Source organism: Phasianus colchicus, chromosome 4 (genome assembly GCF_987193195.1).
Source record: "Phasianus colchicus chromosome 4, bPhaCol1.hap1.1, whole genome shotgun sequence".
NCBI classification, from domain to species: Eukaryota; Metazoa; Chordata; class Aves; order Galliformes; family Phasianidae; genus Phasianus; species Phasianus colchicus.
The window spans coordinates 46,638,403-46,666,224 of record NC_143439.1 but is presented as its reverse complement, the minus strand read 5'-3'; the positions used below and the strand labels follow the sequence as shown (position 1 = coordinate 46,666,224).

The following is a 27,822-nucleotide window of genomic DNA, read 5'->3' as shown; positions in this document are numbered from 1 at the left end:
ACATTTATTTCTACATAAGGAGGCTATAAATACTGTATATGCCTTATATTCATGGTTCCCAGCATCTGATTTTATAGTAAGAACAAACAAACAAAACAACCCAACAGTATAAAAATACAAAAAAGAACTCAGTAGAAATAGCTTTACATTTTAAAACCTTGCAGTCTGCATTGTGTCTATCAGTAGAGCTCTGGGACTACAAGAGCACAGTAAGAACTTGTCCAACAACTATGATCTCACCGTTTGGAGAAGATTGGAGCTGCCATGAAACCATTCACAAATTCCCAAGACTACATAAATCACAATCTCTGCTGGTGCAAACAAACTTTGAGTTTGTCAGTGACAGATGTGACTTACACCTGGGGAAGAGGGATGAGAAGAGAAGGCAGAGTGCCTTTTGGATAACCCATCAAGACCACAGGGCGGTCTATGGTCCCAAAGTAAATTAACTCTCCCTCTCTATCTCTGCCCCAGTGGCAGCTCAGAGGGGAATTTTCTGCAGCACTTCTGACTAGCTCACAGGTGATCAGGTGCCTGGCAAGGGTTGAGGGTGCTGGGCAGGGTGTGGGCAGAGACATCACCATGGTAGACATGCCCCATGCACCCATGACCCATCATCACACTGCTCCTCCTAATTAATCTCACCAAGTACATCTTCCCCAAGGAAATGGAGATCACGAGGTTCAGTACAGCAACATTTTTCTCCACAAAGGACAGAGATCACCTCCCCCACTTATATTTAGCCCAGCCTATGTTTAGCCTTAGGCTATTGGTGAGTGCCAGAGCCTTGAGCTGGAGGTTCCCTTTTTTGTTTGTGGAGGTGCAGGCACGGGATAACTCTGAGAAAAAAGAAGCCAGCACTATGCTGTTTCCTTCCTGGAGTCCAGCCGGGAAAAACAAAAGGGCAGGGCTGTGTCTTTATTTCGTACAACTAGAGACAGTTGAGCTGAACGCCATGACACTGTCCGTGTTGGGCTCAGCCTGTCACCAAGGTCCTAAAGGCCATCACGCTGCTTCTGCCATAGAGTTGGAACTGCACCCACACACCACAGCCACAGCTTCGTGCCCTCAGCCACAAGTGTCTCTGGAGGATAGCACCCCACAGCCTGGCACTGCCTTTGGGCTGCAAGATGCTTCTGTATCCTCTTCCTGAAAAAATAAACGTCTTTCCCTAGGCCCACGAGCCACAGTCTCTGTACACACCAAATGTGAATACCACCAGCCAAGGCAAGGAAGGCACATCCCAGGGGATCTGGAGCCACTGGTTTCGGCCTAGAGTGGTGGGGACGCAAGAGGTGCAGGGCTGTCATATGCCAGGCCATGCGCACGGGGCAGCACAGGGGAGGCCTCCTGGGCACACAAGAGTTCGGTGTCCTCACTGGAACAGACCATGGTGTCCATGTCGTCTGAGTGGTACCCCGACTGGTAGCCACTTGTCTGGTTGGATGCTTCGGACATGACAGACTCATTGCTCTTGCTGGGCGCTAGCGTGCTGCAAAAATACCAGATAGGTCAAGTCAGAGAGACGCAGATTTATCTTCTGGAGGACAAGTGGGTGACTCCTGTGGGCAACTGCTTCACATCACAGCAACAATAAAAGCAAAACAGTTCAATTCAACAAAACTGGCTTTAAGCCCTTTTAAACGTGTGTTTGATTACAAGGAGAGATATTTTTATATATCCTAACTAACCCTAATGAATGAAAAATATTTAATTTTATGATAGTAGGGAGGTGGATTGCAACTGTAGATGAGATAAAATTTTGATATGTTTTGTACAGTATAGCCACAGTGCAGTCATAACTGCTCTACACCTTTGTTTATACGAAATAATTCTTTTGAGAAGCTCTCAGAAAGCATAAGTCAGATGAATGCCAATGTATTTCCTGCGAACTGCACAATCGAATCCCTGTACAATGCTCTGAAAATACACCCAGGTACATCCTGAAAACTTAAGAGCTGGTTTCAGAAGAAAGAAAGAAAGAATAACACAAATAAGAGCTCTTTGTCATCCCAGTTGTGTGTACTGGCTCCGTTCCTTCAAGGGGTGGCTGATGCTTTTGCAGCTGGTAAATACAAGTCCCTTCTGTGTTGTGCTACTGTCCCTCTCTTGGTACCAAATGCAGATGACCAGACATACAATAAACAACTTTTCTTTGTGTGGTTTTAGAAAAACAGTAAGTAAAGTTTTTGTATTTTAATAAAATCTGCAAACCTATCAGTGCTCTGAATTACTGCAAGAAAAATTTCATATTCAATCCTATTTGCAGACTGAATCTTACCTGAAGGGTATTTTGACTTGTTTGTCTTGCTCTTCCAGTGTCTTCAGCTCTTCAGACGCAAGAACCATCCCACTGTCTGTCTGGTTTTCCTGTAAAAGTGGTAAAAATGCATTAAATGGAAAAGGGCTTAAAAAAAAAAGAAAAAAAATAAACACACTTATCAATAAAAGGAAAAGACATACAAAGAGCAGACAGTCTCACCTCCTGAACAACTTTTACAGTGGTTACCAATGGGATATCTTCAAACGTTTTCACACTCACAGGTCGGCTTTTTCTTTTGCTACCTTGTCGGTACTGACTGAAAAGAAAACAAAAACAATCACTTTGTGTCCACTATCCACAACTTGGCTGAAAACAGCACAGTGATATCAGAATCCTTTTATCTCTCTACAGAGAAATTAATCCTTTTGTCAAAACATGTTTTGCAAACCTCACAATATCCATTTATTGAAAAGGACAAACTGCCTAGCAAGTGACAAGTTTCTGACCTTCTGCTCCTGAGAACCTTGATCTCTGAACAAATTCTAAGAAACAGATTTGAGAAAACAGCTCCTTTCCTCAGTTACGCTGGAGGGCTTCACTTCCTGCAAGTTTTGCTCAGAAGTATAATAAACAGAGGAGACTGGAACAAAGACATGTGTCTCTTTCTTCGGGTTGAACTTCTGGGACCCCTGCCTGGACCCAGGACAACAACAGCAGACTCAGCAGACTGACGCCCTTAAACCATGGGGATCGGCACATCTCTCCCGAAGGCTCTTCTCCAAAAGAAGCCCTCTGGTCAGGATGACATCCATAAAAAATATTAGACCAAAAAATAACAAATAGAAAAACTGGAGTTTCATGGAGGTACTAATAAAGCAAACACAACAGCTCTCTCTCTAAGTGAATCTGGAATAAAATGAATGCTGTCTGTCTCAGTTAAATAGCTCCAATTTATGTTCCTGACAACTAATGGAGAAAAACACTCTGGGCACTATGGATTTAGAAGAGAAATCTGCATATACCTGTGCAAAGCTGGAAGCAATACAACTCATCACTCATCCTATTTCCCAGCTTTGACTTTAGTTTTGCCAAGTCTTGCCAGTCTCCTATTGATTTTAATTTGCTTCAAGTATTCTCCAATATTCTTTGTTTTCCCTATGCTTGCCTCTCCTCCAACTTTGATTCAAAGTCTGCTCCTCAAAGCTACCATTTTTGTGGAGAGTGAAAGAGACATTACTGAACAGAGCAATCTTCTCTACTACATGAACAGTAAGAGCCATATCTACAAAATCTTTTTCAGATAACAGAAGAACAAAGACTCAATACAAGTCTTATGTATGTTCCCCATTTTGCTTCTCCTAGCACAGTTTCCACAAGTGCTTTCTCATTACTTGTCACACTGTAGAAAAAGAGGTGCTAAGTCTCTTCAAAAGTTTGATGGAGAGATTTTACATCTGTTCATAACAAGAAGTAGAGATCAGGAACAGCCATGTAGGAAGTGTCAGAAGTGGAAAATAAGTGTGACATTTTCAGTGTTAAATCACAATTCAGGTCTTTTAAAAGTTTATATTTTGGAGTGCAACACTACTAAACATAGGGCTTAGGGTTCAGCTCTAGGACCATCAGTTCAGCTGAAGTATGAAATGCACTGTGACTACCTAGTCTTTCAGGACCACATAAAAATGTGATCTTACAGTACCCCAAATTACTGGGAACTCTGTCTGTCTTTGATGAGTGTAACACAAGCAGTGAGGGAAAGGGGCTCAGACAGCACCTTGAGGAAACCACATGAAGCCTGCCAGCAGTGTCCTTCTCTCCGCTGATGGTTGGATCCATCTCCTGCCCTCCTCCTTCTTCCTACACTACAGCAAGCACCCCAGGGTGCTCAGCATCTAAGCTGCTTCATTTGCTCTTAAGCAGCATTTGATGAGAAAATGACATTCTCCCTTACATACCATGGAATGAAACCTCCACAAAGGCCCCATGCCCAAAGTTCTCACAAGATCCAGCATAAGCCCCCGCTTAAGTGATTACTATAAATTCATTACTGAGGGACTCACCCCTGCTAGGACACCCAACAACTATCTCTACAGGTCTACTGTGGATGCTCCTGCAGCACAACAGATGTAAGCAGTGGACAAATCCCAGTGACAACACTGTTTGCCTCACATCCCCCTTAGCTATTAGTTCATGAGCTATTTACCAACATTCCAATTCAGGAGGAGAAATGCCAGGCAGGACTTCAGCCAAGGTTGGAAAAGATCATCCAGTCCAACAAGTCTTAATGAAAGATCTATTACTGTTTGTATTTGAGGGTGCTGCAATACCAGTGCTGGAGCACACCTGATTTGGGACAGTACAACTTTGTTCTATTTCTTAAAAACTAACAATACTCTTCAATATTCTTGCTTTTTTCTTTTTCTTTCTTTTTTTTCTTTCTTTCTTTTTTTTTTTTTTTTTATGAGAATGAAATCTGAAGGTTATTGTTAGCATTTGGGGGAAGTAAGAAACTAGTTTTTGCCTACTGAAATTCTACAGATTCACTTATATCCCTATGGAGGAGGTTAAATATGGACCAGAGCAGCTGAAGTCTCTTCCTTTCATTTTCCCTGCCCCCAGCATGAACAAAAACTGCCCCGAGGCCCAGTAGGATGTCGATCATATAAAATACCTAATTCCTGCTGTGTTGTCATAATGGAATTTAGGATCACAGACTTCCTCTTCCTCCTTACAGGAAGCAGGTGAAGTTGGGAGAGAGAGGCCCGAATCCTCTTCCATATTCAGTGATACTGACAAAGGAAGGACAACGTAGTCTTTACCATCCTGTAGAATGCAGTGAAAAAAATACAAAAATGAAAAATACCAAAATGCCATAGAGAAACCCAGTTTCACACACATACATGGAGAATGCATCAGACCAGGAGAAACATGTTGGCTGTTTTATTGAATTGTGAGAATTATATTGCCTCTGTAGGAGTAGATACACTAAAAAAAAAAAAAAAAGAAATCTACTGCCAAGTTGTTTCTGATTAAAAAAATGACAAGTTTATATGATGTACTATAAAATACATGTAAATAGAATTTTTTCTTGATGTCTTTGAAATAAAAAAAATAATTTTTAGTAATTTTTGAATCCCAATAACATGAAGTGCATGAATCTGCAAGAAAAACAACCTTAAATTGAAGATGAGATAGAACTACAGCATATAAGGACTAAGTTATGCATAAGAAGTAAACAAGAAAAGAATGGGATTGCAAAAAGAATAAGTTTTCTATATATGTATATATATACTTCAACATCTCAACTGATACAAATAAGTAGGCTAATATTTTTTAAGCTTTCTTCTATTTGCTTAAATTTCTGCTCTTAAATGTGAAGAGAAAACGGGATTATGCATCCTTTGGTACTGTATATCCATTTATAGTCCTATAATAAGTCCTTTAATAGATTACAACTCTTCTCTAATTTTTTTCATCCATTTCTTTTCATCCATTTACATGACACATACACAACAGCAAAGTAGCAATACCAGTGGCAATGTGAGAAACCAGCAAGACCAGGCAATGTGCATTTTGGTCATCTTGACAGACGTCACTGATCTTTTCCTTCTACCCATTCTTCTCTGCCAGTTGTTCCAGTTGCTGGCTAGGAGAAGTGGAAGAATGGGTTCTCCCACAGCTCTAGTACTCATCTGTGGCATTTTGTGGCAGCTAGTGAGACAGATGGGGTTTGGTTGGTAGTTTTAGTAATCAGAAAATTTCACGTACCTGACGGACGTTGGCTTGCAATAAATTCCCCAGGTGCTCTACCAGCTCTGAAAAAGTTGGTCTCTGCTTAGGATCTCCATGCCAGCAATCCAACATAGTTTGGTACCTAAAAGGACAAGCCCAATGAAATACCAGCATAAAGAAAACAGAAAACAGAATCTACTACTTTCTTAAACACCGGCTATTACTGTGGGATAACTCTGGCAGCTGAAATTATGGTTTCTTACATTTCTGGTGTTGTATAGTCTGGTGCTCTCATTCTTGTTCCTTCCTTCAGTCTTCTGCAAAATTCCTCATCAATTTTCACTCCAGGATATGGTGATGCACCTAAAATGAGAGCAATGGTAATTTTAATGCATTAGATTCTTAATTTCTGGAATTAATTTTCTAACATATAATTCATTGTGGCTTGAGTTAATAAGGTAATTCAGTACATTTGGATGTGCAAACAAATTATATTTACAATGGCAGAAGCAAGTGAATGAGTAAATGAGGCACATAATCACATACTGAAATCGCAAGAAGATGCATTTAAGCCCATGTTAACATTTGCATTTTAAAGAAATTTAAGTATTTCACTTTGATGGAGAAAATAAACAGGAAATCTTCAAGAAGTAAAAAATACTGAAGGGAATCCAAGAACATTTTGACTGTTTTCTTCAACAGACTGTTGCTTAGATTTTAAGATAGTCAATGAAATTAAAGTGACTCACCTAATGAAAATATTTCCCACAGCAGAACTCCAAATGACCACACATCACTCTGAATGGTATATACTCTGTCAAAAATGGTTTCTGGTGCCATCCATTTTAGTGGTAGCCTAGCCTGAAAACATTTAATTTAAAAACATATACACATCACAGCTCAGTAAAAGACTGATTTTCTAAACACCCATTTAAGGGTTTGAGTTCTGACTTCACATTAACACTCTCTCAATTACAGAGTCTGACACTTACATCTCCTTTTCTGACGTAATCTGGGTCTTTGTAGATGTCTCGAGCCAAGCCAAAATCACAGATTTTGACCACGTTATTGTCTGACAAGAGGATATTACGAGCAGCCAGGTCCCTGTGGATGCACTGCAAAGAGAAGTAAACAACTTCAAGCACTGCCTGTTGTCACAGCTCTGTCCGTGGGGCTGATCTCTTTCACATATGTGCTCTCCTACCCTCAAAGGGCAGATAGTTCTTAAAACCTCTCGAGAAAAAGAAACCTGCATTAACAGTTACTGATTTAAAGTGGTTTTTTGATGGTCACAACTGATTTGGCTCAGGAATACTTGTGTTTCCAAGTCCAAACATACATCTGTTTATCCACTACGCAAAGAGCTCCTTTGAAGTTATCTAATTATTTATCCCAAGAAGCTGACACAAAGCAGGTTCAGATCTGATTATCTTTAGATTTTCTAAAGTTCACTAAAATCTCTATATTCCATTCTCTCTCTGAAAAACATACTATTCTAAAATGCCAATTTGATTCCAACACAAACTAACACTGCTTGGAGAAAGAAAAGTCTGTGCTTTTACCTATGCAGAATGAGAACTTAACCAAAAACCCAAGGACTTTAAAATTCAAGCCTCGATAGCTAAAAATAAAAAAAAGCTATGTTCTGAAAGTGGCTGCAGATTTGCTTCTAGAATGGACTAGAAAAACAGTTTGAGGAAAGGCATTATTTTACATATACATACCAACCAGGATATATAAAAGTATATAGAAAAACGTTTTTTAGAAAAGGCCCTGATGTCTGCCTTGCACACCTAGAGCAGTGTTATATTCCCTTCTTCTATTTCCTTTCCTCAATTCTAAGTAACTTTGTTTCTATAACACTATAATCAATTCCTTACTCTTACTGGCATTTGCATCCTTTGAAACATGTACTATATATATTTAGGATCAAATCAAAGAGATGGACTTATATAAGGTTAAAGTGCAATCGAGGTGCTATTAGCCCCCAGGGTATTGTTTGCTAAGAGTCTCATCAAAGAGACATCCACAAATTTTCATAGATGAGCATCCTCTCTCCTGGCACCGTCATTCCAATCCTAATGCACAAGTCACAGGCAACTTCCTCAGAGCAAGATCTTTTCTCTAGCTTAGTGCCGTTTTCCAGGGATTTGTCCTTAATTCCTTCAGTCATCCTCATATGCCAGTTTCCTTCCACCAACTACTTAATCATTCTTCTATGAATCAGTGACCCACAAACCTTACACAGGTCACTAACATTTGTGTCAATAAACATATGGGCTGTTTCACTTTGTAATATTTATGATTCGGATATCTCTTAGGGCAAAAAGAAAATGTTGTGGATGACTGCCAGTCCAAAGATGAACACACTGTTTCCTTCTACAGACCTACAGCACTATTTCCTACGGTCAAATAAATAACGTGCCATTCTTCCTGAGAAGTTCCTTACTTTGCGTGAAGCCAAGAACTCCATTCCTCTCGCCACCTGGAAGCTATAACAGATGAGGTCCTCCATGGTCAAAGGGTTCTTGCAAAGGTCTTCAGAACCAGCTGCAAAGAATCAGACAACAGTCAAGCATGCCCTTTGTCACTGAATTTACCCATGACCGCTTCTTAGGTAAATGTTCATCTTAATTTCATGTCACTGTAAACTGGAAGAGCAAAACAAGCCCTTCTTTTTTGTCTGTATAATCAACACTAGTAACCAAACTAGACCTGTGCAAATTTAACTTTTAGATGATGATTTTTACCCCAAACTTCCTTGCTTACTTGCAGAGTTCTCACCAGTAGAAAGATTTGTGAAAAAATCACAAAAGAAAAACAACCAAAACCCCTAACTCATAAACTCCTAGGACAGGAAAGGCCTGCTATGGTTTCAGCAGATGACTTTGGAAACCAATGAGAAGACCTCACCTTGTCTTTATGGGGGAGTAATATGCCACAGGAAGAAAGACTCAAGTTTGGCAAAAAGCACTGCTAATTTCGGGTAGAAGAAACCTAACCTCATTTCTAGTGACCCTGAGAAATAACATACTTAAGTATCTAATGAAGATACCTCAGCACTTAGTTCCTGCTGATAGAAATATTTCAAGTTCCTTGCAGAGCTCTAAATTTTTAGAAGAAACCTGCCACAAACTACAACTTGCTGGCTAAAACCCTCATCTCAAGGCCTTCTTTAGGCCTAGACACTTCTACAACATTTCAGCTCAGTTTAGTGTTCGCCCCAGAGATGTCTGAAAAGGACCAAAATGATGTAGAAATGCATAATGAAGTGCAGACTGATATTTTACTTTGCATTACATGACTTTCAGTATCAGTTGAGACACAAACAGTTGAGCTATGGCTTCCCTCCTGAGCGGAATGATCCCACTACTTGCTGAAGTCAGTGCTCTCTGAAACACTTGGGCAGCACTGAGCACTCTGCTATTGCAGCCAAAGGAGAACATGGTAAATGTGAAGCTGTTGAAGAGAGTATGTATAACCAAGGGAGGCTTTGAATGAGCGGAAAATTTAGGTTTCCTGTTCCTGGTGGACCACCTGCACATAGGGAATGCAAACCAACTTCTCTGTGAATAAGCAGCAAAGCAGATGGTTTTTCATGGTATTTAACTTCTGGGTAAACACTGAAGAAATTCATTTAGCTTTCTGGTGCATCCTTTCTACACTGCCTTTGGAGGTTGTGTCCCTTGATTTTTCCTGAAGACACTGGGATACTAAATAGGCAGATGTCCAGAAGGCAGTGCATTAAAAATGCATCTTTTCTATCCTGGAATGGGAATAGGTTGAGGGGTCTGAGATGTTGAACTACAATGATCCACAGCTCAACAACTTTGGTCATCCAAGAAATATTTTGCACAGAGCATTGAGGGATATTTGGGAAACACCCTGTCCCTGATGCCCCTTATCAGCCTCTACCAATGAGAGCTGTTCCAAAACCAGGAGAAGATATATCCTACCATCCTCCTCTTCCACGTCACTCAGGGACCGCTCTTCCACAAACCCAGAGCTTGTGGAGCTCTGGCTGCTCGTGATGCTGTCCAACCGTTGCTTCAGGTCTGTGGAGATGTCTCCAATGTAGTTCTCCTTACCTTGCCTAAACCTGGCACTTTTAGTCTAGAAAGGACGAGAAAGAGGGAGAAGTCAGAAACAGAAAGTACATCAGAAGTTTCTCCAAGAGAGGCAACAAAGTTCTCTATAGTCCACGTCACGAGTATCCCCTCACAGCACCACAATGGCCTGCTCCCATGGCCTCCCAGCTGCTCCTCACTGTCGCCTCTACACTGTTTAGAAGAAACCTTCTCTGACAGGTTTCAGGAATCTGGCTTTCACAGCCTCCTACCATGACCTTGGTCCCCACAAATCACAAAGCAAATGTGCTGCTGAATCTCCTCACAAACCATTGAGCATCTCTATTGCATTAATTTCTGTTGCTGCAAAGGCACTTTGACTAAGCTTCAACACCCATGCCAAAACCCTAGCTGCCCTCAAAATCTGATTTATTACCTTCTTCCACAGAGCCACCAAATTACCCTGGATAAGATCCAGACCTGCAGTCTTCCTCCACTACAGTTCCGTTTTCTCAGTCTGGTTCCGTCTGGTTACTTTGCTCCCATGGCAGTGCTGCATTTTCCTGTTGCTGATTCCCATCCCCATCACTTTGGTGAGCAAGGGTCATCACTCTTGTGAAACCTTGCCTCTTTCCTCAAGTTCCCTTAGATATTTATCTTTTTTACTTCGCAAAAGGATGCAGCAAGCTGCCTTTGCCAATATGAAATAGTAAACAACGACTCTAAGGATGAAGGAAAATAACCCTCTGGAGAACTGACAAACAGATTAAAGAAGCTCTGATCTAAACACAGCAGCTGCAAGAAGGCTGAGGAACAGGTCTATCAGCACTGCAGAGCACTGAGCGGCCTTTCTCTTGGCTGTGAGTGAAAAAGGGTAGAGTCCCAGGCATGCTCTTCAGCACTGGACACCTACAGCCATGCTGTTCAGCTGGCATCTGACCCTCAGAGTGGATGGATCCTGCGTCCCTTCCCAGAAATCAGACCTCCTTGCAGAGGTGTCCAGAAATGATCCTGCAAATGCCAACCTCCATCCTCCCCCTCCTTTAAAACAGGATGCAAATATGAAGCATTGTGATGAGAACTCTTCTTTCCAAATGACTTGGGAGGTGAAAACCTCAGCAAAAACTCATGGGATACATCGTTTATACAACATGATTAACAGCACAAAATATCGGTAGTCTGGTTCAGCAATGAGGCAAGGGGAAAGCAGGAAGGATTACATGATAAAAGATATCTATGGATATGATGGATATATACACTATGCAGGGAGTGCAGTTATTTAAGGTGGTCTGGAGCCTAACTAAGAAAGGAAAAAATTCAGGCTGATAATCAGAAAAAAACTTCCTGACAGATACAGCCAAGTGTAGAACAATCTGCCAAGGGAAATACTGGAAGCCCAGTTCCTTTGCACATTTTAAGCTAACAATAACAAAATAGCAACATTTCAGGGATCAGGGGAAAAACCAGATGACCTCTGATGTCTTTGTCATTTCTCATTCCCATGAGAAGCACTGAATAGCCAGCACCCAAGAACAACTGCCATAACATTCCCCTCAAGAAACAGAAAAATTGTGTATGGAGAAAAAACACCTTATCAACCATTATACTGCACCTTGTATGGGACAAATTCACCCCTCTTGCTCCGTAGGTATGCTGAGAGATTTCCAAACTTGCAGTATTCCACAATCACCATGAGTGGGCCTGCATAACATACAAAGCAATTACTTAGAATGATCAGTTACAGAATCATAGAATCACAGAATCATAGCATGGTTTGGGTAGGAAGGGGCATTTATGATTATCTAGTTTTTGTCTAGGTAGTTTAAGTTCTAACAGCTTAAAGCAGGAACTCAATTTCAAATATAGATGCTTTAATCTACGATCAAAATGTGGTATTTTGTGCTCACATAAGCATTTATTACAATGACAGATTTTCACCCTAGGTTCCAAATATTGCACATATAAATTTTCTTGTGTGATAAACAAAGAAAGAAATATTTATGTGTTATGTTTCCTTCAACTCCTGCACTTTTTCACAGAACTTCACAAATTAAATTCTGATCACATGGTAAGTCACAGTTCAGCTTTCCTGAAAAATTATTATCGACCTACTCCACACTGAATTTCTTCCAAATTAGCATTCGGTGCTGAATTTGCTAAATGAAACATCTGTCCTAGATTATAAAGTCAAATAGGTTCATCCACCCAGAGCTGGACTTCAAAATGCAATCTCCCCTCCCACTCACACACAGATGTACCCATACCCACCCCTGTCCAAAGTCAAGAAGGGAAGCCATTACTTGCAGTTGCACTGTAGACAGTGGAGAGAATAAGACCAACTTGTGAAATCTCCCACTAGACTCAGACCCAGAGCCTGTTATATGCAAGGCATCCACTGTGAAAGTGGATATGAGGTACTGAAAAGTGAAGTGAGAGAACAGGGGTGTTGAAGGCTTCACAAAAGTGAACAAGGGATGGAGCTGTACATACTACACAAGGCTTTGAGCTCTTATCCCATCTCTGGATCTGCTACATTTACCAGGAATTTTTTTTTTTTTTAAAAAAAGGTAATTTCTTCTAACCTCAATTTTGAAACTCAACATTCTCAGCAGTAGAAATATCAGAAATAGGGGTTCTGTTAGTACCTTCCCACTCACTGAGAAGTTACTCACCTCCTGGCTTTGTGCAGGCTCCAAGTAAATTGACAACATTGAGATGATGACCAATGTGAATGAGGATCTTCAGTTCAGACATAAGTGCTCTGTGCTCACTGTGGGTTGCACCCTCTGCAGAGGTAAAACAAGGCAAGTCAGGAGCAGCACAGACAGGAAGGTTCTCCTCTCCTCTATCTTCTCTACCACTATTTTTGCAGCTCATTTAGTGAGAAGTCTTGTTGGCTGGCCGCCTGGATCAGCTCTGCTGTAGGACACTGATGGAGACTAGCCATATGCATTACAAGGTTGGTTTTGCTTTGCTTTTGAACAAAATTTGCCAAGGGAGCATATGAGACCAGAGACACAAACAATATTCTTAAATACCCTTTTTTCCCCACAGAGCTTTTGAACAACTTGTACTCTGCCATTTGACCCTACCAGCCAGCCCATACAGCTGACTAGTGCTAGAAACTGTGCAACTGCTCACACTGTAATGTCAGAAGCCTGCCAGCTTTCCCATCCACCTCCATCACAGCAGAGGGTGGTTTACAGCCCCTGGATTCCTTGCATCCTATTTTGTTGCCCCAGCTTCTCAAAACTGATCCCCATTTTGGAACATGTCTGAAGCCTGCAGAAAGCCACCCAGTCAAATATGGACATGTGAAAATTGCTTGCTGGTGCAAGTTTATCTTATTGATGTGGGTAAGTCTAAAAAGCAATGGCTAGAAAACCACAGTTGCGTTACTCCGATTATTGATAAAGTAAAGGTATGTTTTTTACACCAATTGTTAAGATAAATTTTTATACATTATTGGTATGAATGCTTTGGTTGTTTTTGGTTCATTTTTATCCCTGCTGGTTACAGGATTGGCAATATCTATACATTCAGCATTCAAGGTGAAGTCTTAGTCATCTTTTTTACCTTTAAGCATTTTGACTGCCACAGTTCTGCAGGTAGCAGTTTTGTCAATCCCAAAGGCATCAGCTTCTATGACTTGGCCAAAAGCTCCACGCCCAAGAGGTTTACCTTGAAGTGAGAAGAACAGGCTGATTCATTTGCCTGGTACAGTGATCAAAAGATACAGAATAAACAGCAAACTGAACTTCTATATGAGAAATTAACAGAGGACTGACAGTGGGGAGAGGCTACATTATATCCTATGGGACTTTGGAGCGCTCCCTGCTCCTGCTGGCTGTGCATCAGGGCAGTCCCACCACCCACCCTGAAGCCACTCCTGGAGCAGGGCTGGCTGCAGGATCACATAATAGCCTGTGCACGGAAAACACACCTAGCTTCAGTCGGTCTCTGGGAAACTCCCACTTGCTGGCATCATATGGAAGCCGCTCGCAGTGCTCATCTATGGGGACTTCATCAGGATCCATGATGATTGACAAGTACCCAGTCTTCATGTCACCTCCATTGGCCTGAAAAATGGCATTAGTTGTAAATGCATAGCTTTTTTGGTGGAGATGTGCAAAGTGCCAGTTTCTCACTCTGAAGTGTTCTGCTGTTTCCCAGAAATGCCTGGCTACCATTCCCCTACATGGTGTCATTGGGAGTTTGATCATCATTAATTATTTGCACTTTTTTTTTTTTTAATAAACAAAAACAGCTGAAGAACTTTTTCTCTCATGAAGGCCTGTTCAATTAAAAACAAATTTCTGTGCCCTCAGTTCCAGGCAAGAATGTTACAGCATGGAGAGAAAAAATGTGTCTGTTGATTTAAGAACAATGGAAAGAAACAACACAAAAGGATTCAAGTCAGCTTTCATTTGTCATGCAAGACCAGTGCTGATAGGACAGTACAAGAATTTTTTCATTACCCGCTTAACGGTCCGAAGGATGATTACAAGAAGCAACCAGAAGAACATGGCAATGACTGCAGTGCCAACAAGGATAATGAGCTCCAGATTTGTTTTCTCTTCAGCGCCTGGGAAGAAATAAATGAATATCTGAGTGATAGCTGGAAGCGTATTGGTTTTGTTCATTCATTAAATCACAGAATGGAGGTTCTTGTTCTAAAGGTTCATTTTAAAAGCACAACATGGAGCAAGGAAACGAAAGCAAAACGAAACAAAAAGCTTGGGTTTAATGTTGGAATATTATGCTTATTTCAGTGTGGTTTTAAATGCCACACAATTTCTTAGCATCAGCTTTGTTCCATGGGCAGAATCTGAATATTTAGCAACCAATATAAAGTGAAATTTCATATTTTAAAAATAAATGGTTGTTTCAGAATACCCCAAATGAAAAATTATTTGTTAAGAAAAAGTAAATAAAGTGCTGAGAATGACCTAGGGAGCACTCTCTCTCTTGTCTCTAGACATGCTTCAGCTGGGTCATAAAAAATGTGGTTCCACAGCAACACATGAAAATGAGGACTTATAACAATACTTGAATATCTAATTATGTACAGCAGTAGCTCTCTTTTCCTCAGCTCCCATTCCACACATGATGGTCTTGTGTGTCACCCCTTGCACCATACTCATTTTCCTACACAGTAGCACACTCCACCTCAAGATCCCAACTGCACTATACATTACTTGCAGAGAAACATGCAATACACAGATTTCCAACTTTTACAGATCTTTAAATCATTCCCCAGCTACATTTACCAACTCGGCTGAAATTATCATCATCTGCAGATAACATCCCACATAAACGTTATTGCCCTTAATACATTTTAATATCCTAATGAGAGCTATGAAGATACAGGATAGTGCTTTAATTACCTTAATGTAATAGGAAGACAATCATCCTAACTTATAAGACAGATTACTGAATTATTCAGTAATTAACTACTTTTCATAAATATACCAGTATCAAAAACTTGATACTTGAAGGTTTCTACTTGCAGAATCCTAACCCTTAATGCAAAGTCCATCATAATTCCAATTACTCAAACTAGACTAACCTCTTGTTAGGTTTTATTATTTCCTATTGCAAGCTACATTTTGGTGGGCTACAGCAGGACTGATACAAATGAGAAATGGGTCTCACAAACACTTTTAGAGCTAGGTGGTGGACAAAGCCTGGAGTTTCCTAACCCAAAACACTACCCGTTCCTATCAACAAAATGGGACAGCAGACACAATAGAGCGCACAAAGACTTCACTCTTTTTCCTATTTTGATGACCATTACAAGTTCATGCACAAACGGAAAATAAACAGATACTGACCTTGCACTGAAAAAAAAGCCTCTGCTCTTTTGCATCCAAGAATATTGCAGGCAAGGCAGGTGTACAGCCCACCATCTTCTTTCCTCACTCTACGTATTGTTAGTGTTTTGTTTCCATCTTTCAAAACAATACCTAGAAAAAAAAAGATCATACTTAATTTGGTTGTTTTTATGTTGGTTTGTGATAACAATGCAAAATGAAGCTTTCTGAGATGAAAATTAAAAGTTAACCCTAGGAATCAAAGCTCTTGAGTGACAGAAAATCCGTAACAAAAGAGAAGTTCCTCACCTGAATCTTCAAAAAGCATTTCACTATTTTTAAACCACGTGATGTTTGGAGGAGGAATGCCATTTACTGTGCATGACACTTCTATGGTTTCACCAATGTTTGTTGTTTGATTTTCCAAATTTCCCACAAGTGTGGGTGCCATGGGCTCTGTTGGTATGGAAACAAGATTAGATCAGTGAAAGTTTAAAAAAGCATCTATTTTTGCAGAAATAAATAGCTGTTGATGCCCTACACATTTGACTCAGTAATGAAGTCTCAATTTTTTCAATAAAATCAATAGCTGCAGAGTTCAAATTAAAATCATAGTTAATCTTCCTCATGATGCAAGATGATCATAATATCTAAGAAAGTTTTAGCAGCTTTAGATCATTTAATTTGTAACTACTTGGGCTGCAACGCAAAGAGGGAGAGGTGAGAAACTGCTTCCCTCCCACTTCTCTGTCTGGCTCATTATGAGAATGCTGACATTGTCTGTCCATCAGGCATTCATTCAAGACAGCCAACAAACATTCATAGGTATTTTCCTGAATCAACGCCACAATTACTTAATGAGACCAGACATCTAGGCCCTCAAACAAAGTCATCATTATTTGTGTGAAAAGCTAATTGATTACTAGCTTTTATTGCTTGCACCTGAATTCCAGTGTTATTTCATGACAGTTTTAAATTATAGACGCTACTTCCAACCCAAGATTCAGTGACAAAATGCAGTAGCACTAATGCCATAAATACACACAGGCACTTACAACTGTAGAGAAAAAAGTGCTGGGAAAAGTAAAACTGAGAAGTTATTAAGCTAAATACATGTCATCATTTGTGCAAAAGCAAAACTTATCACCTTGCAGAGCTCAGTGCTAACATCAGTGTTTCCTCACTTGTACAGATGAAGTGGTCAGTCCTTTCTATCTGGATAAGACCCAGACCTGCAGTCAGCAGATATCAGCATCTCCAACTAACATCCCCTTTGTTTACAACAAATACTCTAAATCTACTTAACAAATTGAATGCACAAGGCAGGCAGACACCAAAACCTTGTGCTCCTGGAGTTGTTTTCTTCTGCAGCCCCTCATCATAGCTCACAGCAAGAGATCCATACCTTGAACAGTGAGGTGCTTCACCAGGCAGTGCTGTGTTTTAGCCTTTTTGTCCTGAGCAATGCAAACATAGTCGCCTCCATCCTGGAGGGAGATGTTACGGAGGATGAGTTCTAAAGTGACATTTTCACCATTGGTATTTGAAATAGTGGCATTCAGCTTCTGAAGAGCATCAAGGTTCTTGCAAACAGGCATGGGCAGCCCTCCAAAGGGTGTCTGTGAGGCGTGAGCACTGAGTTTGTACCACGATAGCTTCTCAAATGTGAATTTATCAGCTGTGCACTGTAAGGACGTGTTATCCTTCTCCGTCAGTTGACCCCGAGGCTGGAGATTAATTTCAAGACCTCCTGCACGTTAAGAAAAATAAAAAGGAAATAAATTCCTATCAGGTTGTATATTTATTTCATTGCCAACACAAACTTGAAAAGCCTTTTTACAAATATAGCATTATCCTCATCTTGTCTATTTTTAAATGAAGGAACAAATCACTGAAAAAATCAATTAATCAGTTAGGTAAAGAGCACTCATTAAAAGCAATATATTTATTTGGATAAAAGAAAGGCTTGTCTAATTAATACAGTTCCTCTTCCTACAGAAACTTCTGGCAAGCAATGATGATTCCTAGCATTATCTTATAGCTCCTTTTTTGATATGGATTTAAATATTATTTCACGTGAATATGGAAACAAATTTTCAAGAAGACAGAAGCTCTTTGCAATCAGTTTTGAAAATTTTAGCCTTAGCTTTTATAGCACATCATTACTCCTTTTGTGAAACTACATAAATTTCTCTCTAGTTCTTCCAAAAGACTGCAAAAAAAGCCAACAGCAATCACTCTCTGGTGCCCACTTCATATTATTTTCATGGGACCGCCACTCCACTGGCGCCAGCAGAACTAATGTCTTGGTTGAAGTTAGTTGGTGACTTTAAGAACTGCTTTAGGAAAACCTTCAGTAAGATTAAAAAAATTTATGAAAGACAGGAATTAGATAATAGAAGCACATCTAAGTAGTGAGAAATACAAAATAACATTAATTTAACATGACTCCTCAGAAAGGTATACTTACTGGTCACGTGAAAGGAGATCACTCTTTCACTTGATCCAGCTCTGTTAGTAGCCATACATCTGTACAAAGCAGATACATTTGCTGCTTGAATCACAAGGGTGCTCACAGTCTACAAGAGAACAAACAAGAAACTTCATACCACATCAGTGTTAAGGTTCCTTGAGTCTGACCACCACAGCAGCTCAGCAAATTGCTATGCAAACTGAAACACCCTCCATAGCATAGTGGCTATACGGTCCCTCACTGATATTCACATGCATGACAATCAGATGAAAAGAAAACAACAAAAAGCAGGCTACAGTGTTCATGTCCATAAATACTGTACCCACTGTTTTTCTGCTCTTCAGTTCTCCTAGCTTTTCCTTATTAACTGACAAAATTAACTCATCTAATTCAGACCTCTAAAAGAAAAGTAATGAAATGTAAGCAAGCTTCACAATGAAGAATCACTTTGGGGAGATGTCTAAAGACTTACGTGCCCATCTCTACCTATTAACTTCAATAGGAGTTTATATGACAAGAGACCAGATCCCCCAGTTTAACACTAGGTTAAGATTCTCATCTCTAGTGATACACTTCTGATATGTGGACTGCTGAACAGGGCTAGTCATTCCCAACCAACAGAAAAAAATATCTGCTCACCTTTGTTTTCCCAGCAATAGTAACAACTCGCTGTTTGATTTCAACCTGATTCCCACCCTTTCTCTCTGAGATCACTTTCCATTTTCTGCATGCATATGGACTGGCTCCCAAGCGAACTTTTCTGAAACAAGAAGAAAAAAGATGTATTAGCACACAGGAAACATTAGGCCTTTCCTAGTGTGTTTTTCTGTCTTCTCTGTAATATGAAGATGCCAGTCAACAAATCACATGGATCACTGGCTACAGCCTACATTTTGGAGGGAAAAAGTACGTTTCTTGAAATATTTCTATTAAATTGAACCCCATAACCTTCTGAAACCTTTGTGCTTTGTAAAATAAGAAGCCCCCAAGCTGAAAGGTGAATTCCCTAATTAATCTGCCTGTGTCAGCTCCATCAGGATGCTTGGAGGGAAGCGGCTATTCTGGGAACAAACCTCCATTCATAAATGCAAGATTCAAGTTAATTTAGTTCAAAGGAAGACAGAGAGACATAGAAATCACTGAACTCCCTACAAGAATTTCTTGAGGACAGTAGCCATTGTGTAGGAAGCAACCAGGCACCAAAGGAAGAAACTTGTGGAAATCACTTTAAAAACAACAACAGGAAAGAAGAATGCTTTTTTTTTTTCTTGACTTTTTTTTTTTTTTTTTTAAAGGAAATCTGGGCTTATGGAAGACCCAGATAAGGGAAGCTGCGTGAATCTCAGTCAGGCACTCTCTCTATCTTTCCCCAACATCAATCAGTGCACTTCCTTTGAGATACACTTTCACACAGATAAAATGCACTGTCACACTCAGCACTTGAGCATAAGGAGAAAAAAACAACAACCACAAAGGTCTGCGATTAGCATAAACAGCAAGTTTCCTGTGTTTGGGACTGAGCCCAATGGGAGAGCCGACAGGGGTGGGGGGCACAAAAATAGCTGTATTTGAAACCCATCGTGGGTCAAGATGCCCTTGAAGAAGGCTTGAAGGTAACAAGCCAGCAATGCCAGCTCCTCACCACAGGTGGCCCTTGTCTCTCAACTCCCTGCCCATGAGTCAGCAGAGCCTGACTACCTGCTGAGTACAACAATCTTCTTTGCTGGCAACTGAAGTCATTTTGAGGCCTACAGTTGCCATCAGCAAAAGCTCTCTCGTGACTTAAGAGGGAGCAAAACCAAATCCTAGAGCAGAACCCTTCAGTGTCCACCACTCTCTGTCCAGTATGTATTTGGGATGCCCCAAACCACCAGCCCAGCTCAGCTGAGCTCACCTCAAAGCCCAGACACAAAGCAACACCACGATGAGCACCCAGCCCCACCACTGCCACTCACTGGGGGCTGAAGGTGCACTCCTCCTCCAGCTGCCAGTACCACAGGACAGCGGCGGGCGGTGGGACGGCATAGATGGTGCAGGTGAGTGCCTGCGTTGAGCCATACTTGTAGGAGTCAACAGGGGCCATCAGCGCGTTCTCACCAATCTGGGGGGGCACTGGAGGAGAGAGCAGAATATTACACCTTCCTCAAGGCTTCCCAATGGCACTGTGTACGCACACCCCATGTCGCTTTGTCCCTATAGAAGCTGGGGACATCTGAGTGAATAGCAGAGCACCTCCAAGGAATAATATGCATTGGAAAGTGTTGAACCTGCCCAATGCCTTGAGGATCAGGATCTCAAGATGCAATGCTTAATATCTCCATTGAGATCTCCCTTCACTACGCTCATGTTTAAAAGGTAGCCCTTGAGGTCTTGCCCATATCCCCAGCTATTAAATGTTTGTTACACCCCAGAATTTAACCTTGCTGCCCTTTCCAAGACCCGCTGTTTTCAAAGCACAGGAGGAAGGCTGTTTCCTGGGAAGCAGAGGGGAGGAAGAGGAGGAGGGCGGCTGTGTAGGGCAGGGCAGAAGATGAGGGACAGCTGGTATAGAGCAGGAAGGATGGGCGAGGCAGACCAGGGTCAGGATGGAGCGGAGTGGGGGAGGCACCGGGGAGCAAGGAGGACAGGAAAAGGACAGGACACAGAGGCAAAGAAATAATATGCAGAAAACAAAAACACACCCACCAAGTAGCACCACAACAACAGGAGCCTGCAGCCTCTCTACCAGAACATCCTAGGGCAGGGCTCGAGAGAGATGGCCCAGCTTTGCATCACCCCAGCTAAGCATAAAGTGCTCTGATATATGCCCCCGCCCCTGTTTAAAGCTTCATAGCTCAGATGTGAAATTAATCCTAAGAACAGTAATACATGATGTCTACACATGGCAAGGTGGAATCCCTGCACATCACTTACCATTCACAAGCAGGGTGAATGTATGTCTCCTCTGCATCTTGTTGGTAGGGTTCGTAAGGACAACAGTGTAATTCCCAGCATCCTTCTCAGTTGCTTCAGTGATTACTAATGTGTAGCCAAGCTTAATTGTATGATTTGCATTCATGACTTTTCCATTTTTGTACCTACAGACAAAACAGAGTGCTCTGAATATTTTAGAGATTTACCTCAACCAACAATAGCTCAGCTTTTCAAACTCATTTTGTCCAGATTCTTACCATTTTGCCTCTGGAGAAGGATATCCTTTAAACTTCACAGGAATGCTGACTGTATCGCCTAACTTCATCTCAATCGCATTCTCCATTTTCTCTAGATGAATAAAAGGACTTTCTGCAAAACAAATAAATAAAGAATACAGTGGTTTTTCTGCAGAGGCAAAAGTTGTAAGTGGTCTCCACTTGGGTTAACATCTAACTCCAGATGACGAGAGGCTGGTGACAGGAAGGCACTGTTAAAGCACAGTAATCTCTAAACTGGCTTCTGAAGAAGCACAAAAACCAAGTCCTTTCCCTTGCACAGAGGAACTGACCAGCTCCCTCCTGGGGAGCTTGGAGAAGCAGAGACCGGAGGGACCTCAGCATGCCAACGTTCAGACCCAGTGGTCTATTGAGCCACTATGATGTTGCAAAAGGAGCAATTCTGGGCAGTGTTCAGCTGCATAGCATCCCCTTTTTAGCCTTCTCAGTATTTCTATATATATAGTGTAAAACTGGCTTGGGGGACTCATTCTAGGAAAAAAGAGTATTTAAAACTACAATGTCATAGTTACACACTCGAGAAGAAGCTGCAATCACAGAATACTATGAAATGCTTTACTACTTTAAATTTGCGTTCAGACTAAAACAGCAACAAGCTTCTTGGCTAAGACTTTATCAATTTTGTATCTACTGTGCTCAGAATAACAAATGATCTGGTTTTGGCTCCTCAAGAGAAATAGAAAAAATCTAAGAGAAAGTTAAGAGTATCTTGAAGCACTATGCCACATAGTAATTTTGAATGTTTATATATTTGAATGGAAAACCAGCCTCCTTTCAAATACAAAGCCCTTTCTTTGATTGAGTGATAAAAAAGGGCCATTCTCCTGCTGGCAATTTTCTTTTTCTAGAAGTAAGCCAGTGGAGTCACTATGGCTGCGCCCAAGAGGGGCTTGAAAAAAAGGCTGTAAGAATGTGGCCAGAACTCAGTTTGATTCAGCTCCTTGTAACTTGGAAGCCAAAAGTTTTCTTTGCCTCACTTCATTTAAGCTGACCTAGAATCTTGTCCTACAGAGCCACCAGAACCTCACTCACATTCACCTGAGAACAAGTAGCTCTTACACAAAGTCATCTGTGCAAAGCCAGCTTTGTAGGAACTTGAGGTCATCATAGAAGAGCACAAGGGGTTTACCTTAGTTAAGTATCCATTTTCCTATAGGATTTTACAGCTTTCAATAACAATTAATTATTCTTTAAAAACATGTTAGATAAGCTTGTGGTATAAAACTACTCAAGAACATGCTAATGGGTGCAAGAGAGCAGCTGCAGCTTCATGTTGGTTCATTTCCATCATACAGTTCATCACCATGATGCCTCCTGTGTTCCAGTTACCCACCCCAAAGCCAGAACAACCAACAGAACTGAAGTGGAAGATGCTGTACCATGGATTATGAAGTAGCTGCTGTTCTTCATGTTCATGCGACCACTGGACGCTGCACACGTGTATCGACCTTTGTCACTTAAGTTCACACTGTCAATGGTAAGAGTGCTTATAAATGTCTTTATTTCTCCTGCAGTGGTTTTTAAATCTCTTATGGTTGCACGCTTTTCCTGCAATAGAAGAGACAAGTGTTTGGGAATTTTAATTTATTCTTCCTCACACCCATAAATACTAGCATTTTCTTTCTGTATTATCAGCTGTCTTGTGAACATTCCTAAATGCAGAGTAACACTGTAACAAAACCAAATTCTGCTGCACCTTTCAGTTAATATGATTTTACCTTGATGGAAGGGTAGTCCCACTTAAAATCAATTCCCACATTCAGCTCTGTCCTTACAGTACAATTAAGAACTAGTTTTTCTCCTACTGCCAGCTCAACTTGGTAGTGTGGGTTCATTGTTAGATCATAAATCCGATAACCTGGAGAAAGAAAAAGGCATACACTGGGTTACAGCACTCAGTACCAACTTTCCCAGCTGAATTCATGAAAACTCCCACCAAACCCACTGCTACGAAGAGGCATCTCAATGCTCCAGCATAGCATGATGACTGGCATGCAAAGGAGCCTGGAGGGAAGGGCTCTGCTAGTCCCAAGCATTTCCTGCATGTGACGTGAGAGCCATGTAAGACAGTGTCACAGCAGCTGTATGTGCTTGTTTAGATCCTCCTGGGTGTTGGGTGCAGGCAGGAGATGGTGATCTACGTGGTCTTTTCCAGGGAGTGACAAGTGAGGTCCATTCACCCCCACCCTAGAAGCCAGGCAGCCCCCAGAAACACAGCACTGAATCTGAGCACATATGTCCTGCATCTCAGCATGGAAAGGAAACAGCTCCAAACGAGGAGAGGAGAAATTCAATGAGCAGCCATCACATTGTAACAGCACAAGGACAAATCCTGCTGCCCAACACAGCACAACATGATTTCTGGGCTTTGCTGAACAACTGACAGCATATACCAAGAGAGCACAAATTCCCTTCAGAGTGAGGATGTCAGTCTGAATTGAGACAAGACAACCCAACTCCTCATATGACCTTTCGATCACCCATTCCCTCAGTACACCTCAGAGCAATTTCTTTCCATCTGCTGCTGATGGGTGCCTGCCTCTAGTTCCCTTCAACAATGACTTGGATCCTAGATAAGCAAATTAAGTACAGAAGGGAGTGATGTGGGGAAGAAAGGCTTGCATTGTTGGGAAGAAAAATGCCTGGCATCTATATTAAACTAAAAATAGAAGCCCTTAACCCAGTGATCAACTAGAAAGAACACAATACATTGTATTTAACAGAAAAGTAATGCTTATCACAACAGCCATTTTGCATTAGCTACACCATCAGTATTGAGTAACCTACGGCCCAATCAAATGTAATTGTGTCAGCATGCCGTTGAAGCAAAATAACATCAGCTAAACAGAAAAAACTTGGGCTTACCTACAACTGCGACTATGTATATCACAGACTGGTAGCTTTCATTGTCTATTTTAGCTTCGCAGAAGACCATGCCTGCATAGTTGATTAGATGACTGGGTATAGTGAAGCCTTTTTTATTATCCCACGAAATTGATTTACCATCAGGAACAAATACTTTTTCTGGATATTTCTGTTTGAAATAGTGACAAAATGCATCGTCAGGTTTCAAAAGCAAACAACTTTGGATTTTCAAGTGCAACATCTCCCATATCAGCCGGAAGCCAGTTTTAGCATCTCAGCTCAGGCACTTCTCCCTTTGTGGGCAATCACCCCACACTTCCAAAGCACAGGACCATGGTGACACACAGTCACAGCACTCATCACAGGCTGCAAAGTTCCCAACAAGGGAAAGATGTTTTCAAGAAACACATTTATACTTCAGGCAAAACATTTACATCACAGTGATTTCAATTAACTCTTAAAATAATAACAAGCTTTTTCCTTACCGCATGTAAAGATACATTGAGATTTGACACAGTTCCAAGGCATGGTACTACCACAGTTTTATTCTTAGTGATGTACACAATGCCAAGCTGATCACCAACTGAAGTCACAAATGGAGATCGGTAATCTAGAAGAATATTTGGTTGGTAAGTGGATATAATTAGTCGTGTGATTACCAAGGAAACTTTTTTTAAAATTATCTTTCCCTATTTATTTCTTCTCAAGTCAGTTTTGTTCTTTTCTATTTGGTTAAACACTTAAGCGATGAGACTAAAAAGGAAGGACATGTTTTGACAGCCCCCAGGTTGACAGTATCATTATTCTCAAAACATTTATCGGCAGCAGTACACACTTTGGAAAACAGCTTCCTGCCACCACAGTCTGCGTGCCGACACAAATCTGATTTACCCCAGTGTGACTTTTCTTGCGTAAGTATTACAGGAAATACCAGTTGAAAGCAGTGACATGCTACTCTGGCTCCCCCAATGGCAGCATCCTTTTGGAATCAGTCAAAAAATGAAAGTTCCCAAGCTTATAAAACAAGCCACGTGAGCACTTACCTTGAACGTAGACATAAATGGTTGTAGCTGCCTGGCTGTCTCCATAAAGGCACCTGTAGTCCCCAGTGTCATTGCCTATGACTCTGAGGAGGGTGAGGGTCTTGCAGAAAGGGCCATCGCTGCAGCCCGTCACAGCAAGGCGCTTCTCAGCACTGCTCTGGTTATTGGGCCAGGACCAGTACACGGCTCTCTGACCACTGGAAGGCAAGCATACAAAAGGGGTAAGTGCTAATCTCTGCAGGTTCCCTAGAGAACTGCTTTTTCCCACCTTATGAAGCATCAGGATGAATTCACATAAATTGACCTGTTGCTCGTATCCCAAAAGAAGCTACTTGAGAACAAAGTTGCACTGAATCTGTCACACAGCACCCAGCTCCCTCCCACGCCATCCTACGCCTGCTTTGCTTTGGCTGCCCTGCTGATTGCTTTTCTTCAGCAGTCTTTCCTTGCAAACTTAGAGACTGTTTCAAAACTTTGCTGGGAAAAAATCAGATGAGGGGTGCAAAGGAAGGGGGGGAAACAGGCGCTACTGGAGAGAGACAGAACCACCTGAAGCTCTGTCCAAAAACTTACTGCATAAATTACCCCTATCAAAATGAATGTACAAATTGGCCCTTACCTGCATGTAATATTCAGAGTATCATTTGTGGTTATGGTGAGGACATTTTTTTGGATGCTAAGGGTTGGCTGATCCATAGAAATAAACAAACCTGCAAAAACTGATATAGAAAAAACCCCTCAGACAAATACAATAATAACGAAAGGAAATGCTACTCGACCAGAACAGCATTGTAGGAAAGCTTACGTGGTGTGCTTTAAGCAGACACCTTCACATCATCTACTTAACAGTAAAAGGTAAATAATGACTTTTCACACATCACAGAAAGGTCAAAAACTTTGTCATAACAGGAAAGCCAGGCAGATGGTCAGGAGCTGGCTGCAGAGCACGACAATTCAGCCGGCCAGGGTGGAGTTCCTGTTTCATTGTGCTGCCAACTTCAAGGTCTAACAAGAGGATGTGGAACATTGAAATAAAGCAAACCTACATCTGATGATCTCACTCCCTGGGGAAAGAGATTACAAGCTTCTCTCATAATAAACCAAATACACTCATACTCTTTGATACTGTTGATCAATGAATTCTGTGAAAAAACTACTTTACACATTTTGGCACAAATCTCAGATCCCAGGAGCTCAGCATCACTTTCCTTTATACTGCTTTCCCCTTTCTTCCCAAGCAGTGTGACACAAACCCGCTGCTACCAGCTCACCCTGGGCCACCTGTCCGAGGGCCATATGCCGGTGCCAGCGCTGCTCTTAGGCAAGTGAAGGGCACTGGCAAAGCCTTCCCATCTGCCCAAGCACTCCGTCGTGCCGCGAACAGCTCCGCATCACGGCGAGCACCCAGCCCGGCCGTCACAGCGCAGTTAGATGGGGCGAGTAACGGGACAGCGAGGCCGGAGTGGAGCTTTCCCCCCTTTATCCCGCTATTTCCCGGGGAACCTCGGGGGATCCCGTGCTGCAGCCGCCGGCATCCTGATGACGGCTTTCCTTCAGCCAAGCTCTGCTCAGCTCTGGGAAGCGGCAGAATCCCAGCGAGCTGGAGGTGATGCCGCACCGAGCCGCTCTGCCCGCCCCGACAGCCCTCAGGAAAGCGGGTACCACCATCCGCTCACCGGGACCGCGCCGGTGCCGCAGACGGACCCGAACATAGCCCTCCCCGACGGCTCCCCGACGGCTTACCGGGAGTCAGACACAGCAGCACCGTCAGCACCCGCAGCGGCCCCAGCTCCATCCCGGAGCGCGAAGCCGAGCCGAGCCGAGCCGCACCGTACCGAACGCAGGGATGCGGGATCCCGAGGGCAGCACCGCCCTCTTGTTCCCGGGGCGGGACCCGCCGCTACGCCCCGCCCAGCCGACCGAAGCCCCGCCCCGCGCCCCTCCCTACTCGCATGGAAAGCTGGATTTGTCCCCAAGCAACTCCGACCCAACCCCCCACTATAATGCACTTTTAGGTAATATTGTCGAGCAGACAAGGGAAGCAAACATAGGCCAAAGTTTTGTGCATGCACATGATGCCCCTGTTGGAAATAAATAGACGTGCATGGACAGAGGTGTGCATGGGCAGGTGGATGATAAGGGGGATGGAGCAACACGCTGTACTCAGAGCTGTGCCTGTGTGTGCATACATGTGCTGCTCTGTGCTGCCTTCCCCCGCACGTGTCCACTGATGACTTCAGTTAATGAAGCAGCAATTTTATTTTCCACATTACGCAATTCTGGCTGTTTTGCTGGGCTAGGGATGAGTGTAAACGACAGTCCTGTTGCTTGCAGAAAGATAAAGGAGTGGAAGAAGC

At 42.0% G+C, this 27,822-nt stretch overlaps 1 protein-coding gene across 1 annotated transcript; it reads right to left on the bottom strand.

The window, feature by feature from the left end:
• Positions 1–27,340, bottom strand: KDR (kinase insert domain receptor). Its single transcript, XM_031588599.2, has 30 exons — positions 27,209–27,340; positions 26,085–26,184; positions 25,466–25,662; positions 24,908–25,032; positions 24,423–24,591; positions 23,276–23,415; positions 22,937–23,105; positions 21,519–21,630; positions 21,262–21,425; positions 20,304–20,460; positions 18,988–19,108; positions 18,346–18,454; positions 17,281–17,625; positions 16,185–16,331; positions 15,897–16,028; positions 14,541–14,647; positions 14,006–14,141; positions 13,639–13,743; positions 12,735–12,848; positions 11,675–11,763; positions 9,952–10,108; positions 8,445–8,545; positions 6,988–7,110; positions 6,745–6,856; positions 6,259–6,358; positions 6,032–6,137; positions 4,935–5,086; positions 2,483–2,579; positions 2,282–2,370; positions 1–1,492 (listed from the first exon to the last, which is right to left on the bottom strand). Exons 1-30 carry the CDS (start codon positions 27,258–27,260, stop codon positions 1,273–1,275), a joined length of 4,047 nt encoding a protein of 1,348 aa, XP_031444459.2. The 5' UTR covers positions 27,261–27,340; the 3' UTR covers positions 1–1,272.
• Positions 27,341–27,822: the final 482 nt, after the last annotated feature.

Bases quoted from the DNA above. Each gene is read 5' to 3' on its own strand.
- KDR (XM_031588599.2), bottom strand. From the start codon at position 27,260: ATGGAGCTGGGGCCGCTGCGGGTGCTGACGGTGCTGCTGTGTCTGACT. The intron at 23,416-24,422 runs GTAAGCCCAAGT...TTCTTTCTCCAG, and splicing joins ATACATAGTCGCAGTTGTAG to GTTATCGGATTTATGATCTA. The intron at 18,455-18,987 runs GTGAGCAGATAT...GTTCTCTTGTAG, and splicing joins CTATTGCTGGGAAAACAAAG to ACTGTGAGCACCCTTGTGAT.